This window comes from Argiope bruennichi, chromosome 6 (assembly GCF_947563725.1).
Source record: "Argiope bruennichi chromosome 6, qqArgBrue1.1, whole genome shotgun sequence".
Classification (NCBI taxonomy): Eukaryota; Metazoa; Arthropoda; class Arachnida; order Araneae; family Araneidae; genus Argiope; species Argiope bruennichi.
In genome coordinates this window covers 4976836-4978502 of record NC_079156.1, presented here as the reverse complement: position 1 = coordinate 4978502, position 1667 = coordinate 4976836, and the positions used below count along the sequence as shown (strand labels likewise).

The 1667-nt window shown below is 36.2% G+C and overlaps 1 protein-coding gene across 1 annotated transcript; it reads left to right on the top strand.

Moving 5' to 3' along the window:
* The first annotated feature begins 1016 nt into the window (after positions 1-1016).
* Positions 1017-1397, top strand: LOC129971254 (uncharacterized). The gene has a single exon (XM_056084848.1). The coding sequence runs from the start codon at positions 1017-1019 to the stop codon at positions 1395-1397; it is 381 nt and encodes a 126-aa protein (XP_055940823.1).
* Positions 1398-1667: the final 270 nt, after the last annotated feature.

Genomic DNA, 1667 nt, shown 5'->3' with positions numbered 1-1667 from the left:
AAGTTTTAGTAAATGAACAATAACAATTTAAAATAAAATAAGCACGATATTAAGAAATAATCTTTGATAAAATGTAGACGCAATTTTTTGTGACTACACTTTCTTTTTCCTTAAAACAACGAATTTGAAATGCAGTTAGAAGTCGAAATCCACAAAAAAGTTCAAATTATTCGTTACGATAATGCACTAATTATGGTGAATCATAAACTTGCAAATTAAAAATTATTCAGTATTAAAAAACGGTAAAAGAATGCTAATAATATAATTTAAAAAATTTAAAATCATATTTTTACTAGTGTACTAAACTGTAGAAAGTTTATTTTGATTTTGATTGTTTTCCACTTTCTAATCTTTAAATTTAAAATTTCTTAAACTTACTGTCAGGTTGTAAACTGTGGCTGGACGATCCTCTCGATTCTTTCCCTGACGAACTTTTAGGTCTGACACTCTTTCGGATCGCTGTTTAATCCAATTTGTCAGTGAAATCCTTAAATATTTACACGAAATGTCAGCTTTCGACTGAAGAGATATGGATTAAAATAGACTTAATTCTTTAATACTGTTAATAATGCAAAATAATAATAATAATAATAATTTGGATCCAAAAATTAAAAGACCACTTTTTAAAAAAAATTATCTATTTCGAATTTGCTCTATTCTAAGTTTACAGAACATTTTATGTGTAAAACAATTACACTTGATCAAAAAAGACCTGCAAATTAACAAATTACTTATACAGCAAATGATTCTTTTCAATTAATTTTAATTGCGTTTTTTAATCTAATATTTCTTTTTCCTATTTACAGCTCTTATGCTTGGCAACATTAGTTGGTGGATGCTGTGCGCAAATGTATGGACTGGGAGGAGGCCTTGGCATGTATGGAGGAGGCTTTCAAGGAGGATACACTGGCGGAAGCATGATGGGAGGCACTGGAATCGGCATGATGGGTGGAAGAGGCATCGGCATGATGGGTGGAAGAGGCATCGGCATGATGGGAGGCACTGGAATCGGTATGATGGGAGGAACTGGGATCGGCATGATGGGCGGAAGAGGAATTGACATGTTGGGAGGCGCAGGTATGATGGGAGGAAGAGGCATCGGCATGATGGGAGGAAGAGGTATTGGCATGTTGGGAGGCGCTGGCATGATGGGAGGAAGAGGCATTGGCATGATGGGAGGTACAGGCATGATGGGAGGAAGAGGCATTGGCATGATGGGAGGAAGAGGCATTGGCATGATGGGAGGAAGAGGCATCGGCATGATGAGTGGAAGAGGTATTGGCATGATGGGAGGTACAGGAATGATGGGAGGAAGAGGCGTCGGCATGATGGGTGGATTCAGTCCTATGATGGGATATGGATTGTTTGGACCCATGCTGGGAGGACTTGGATATTGAATAATGATTTTATAACAATTGATAGGCCATTGCTGTGAATTGTGTGTGCTGTGAATTTGACTCTGTGAATTTTGAAAATGTCGAAATAAAATATATATTAGCATACTTTTGCTTGCTTACTTTTTGTCCTTGTTTCCTTTTGATTTATATCTTTGGCATTAACTTAGATCATCTTAGACTTGCAATCCTCGGTCAATGTTTTTAAGAATCTGCTTTCATAACAGAACAAAGTTGGCTTCGGCAGTAAAACAGAATAAAACAGTATAATAA

What these genes read in the sequence shown, in the direction of transcription:
- LOC129971254 (XM_056084848.1), top strand. Translation starts at nt 1,017, where the DNA reads ATGGGAGGAACTGGGATCGGCATGATGGGCGGAAGAGGAATTGACATG.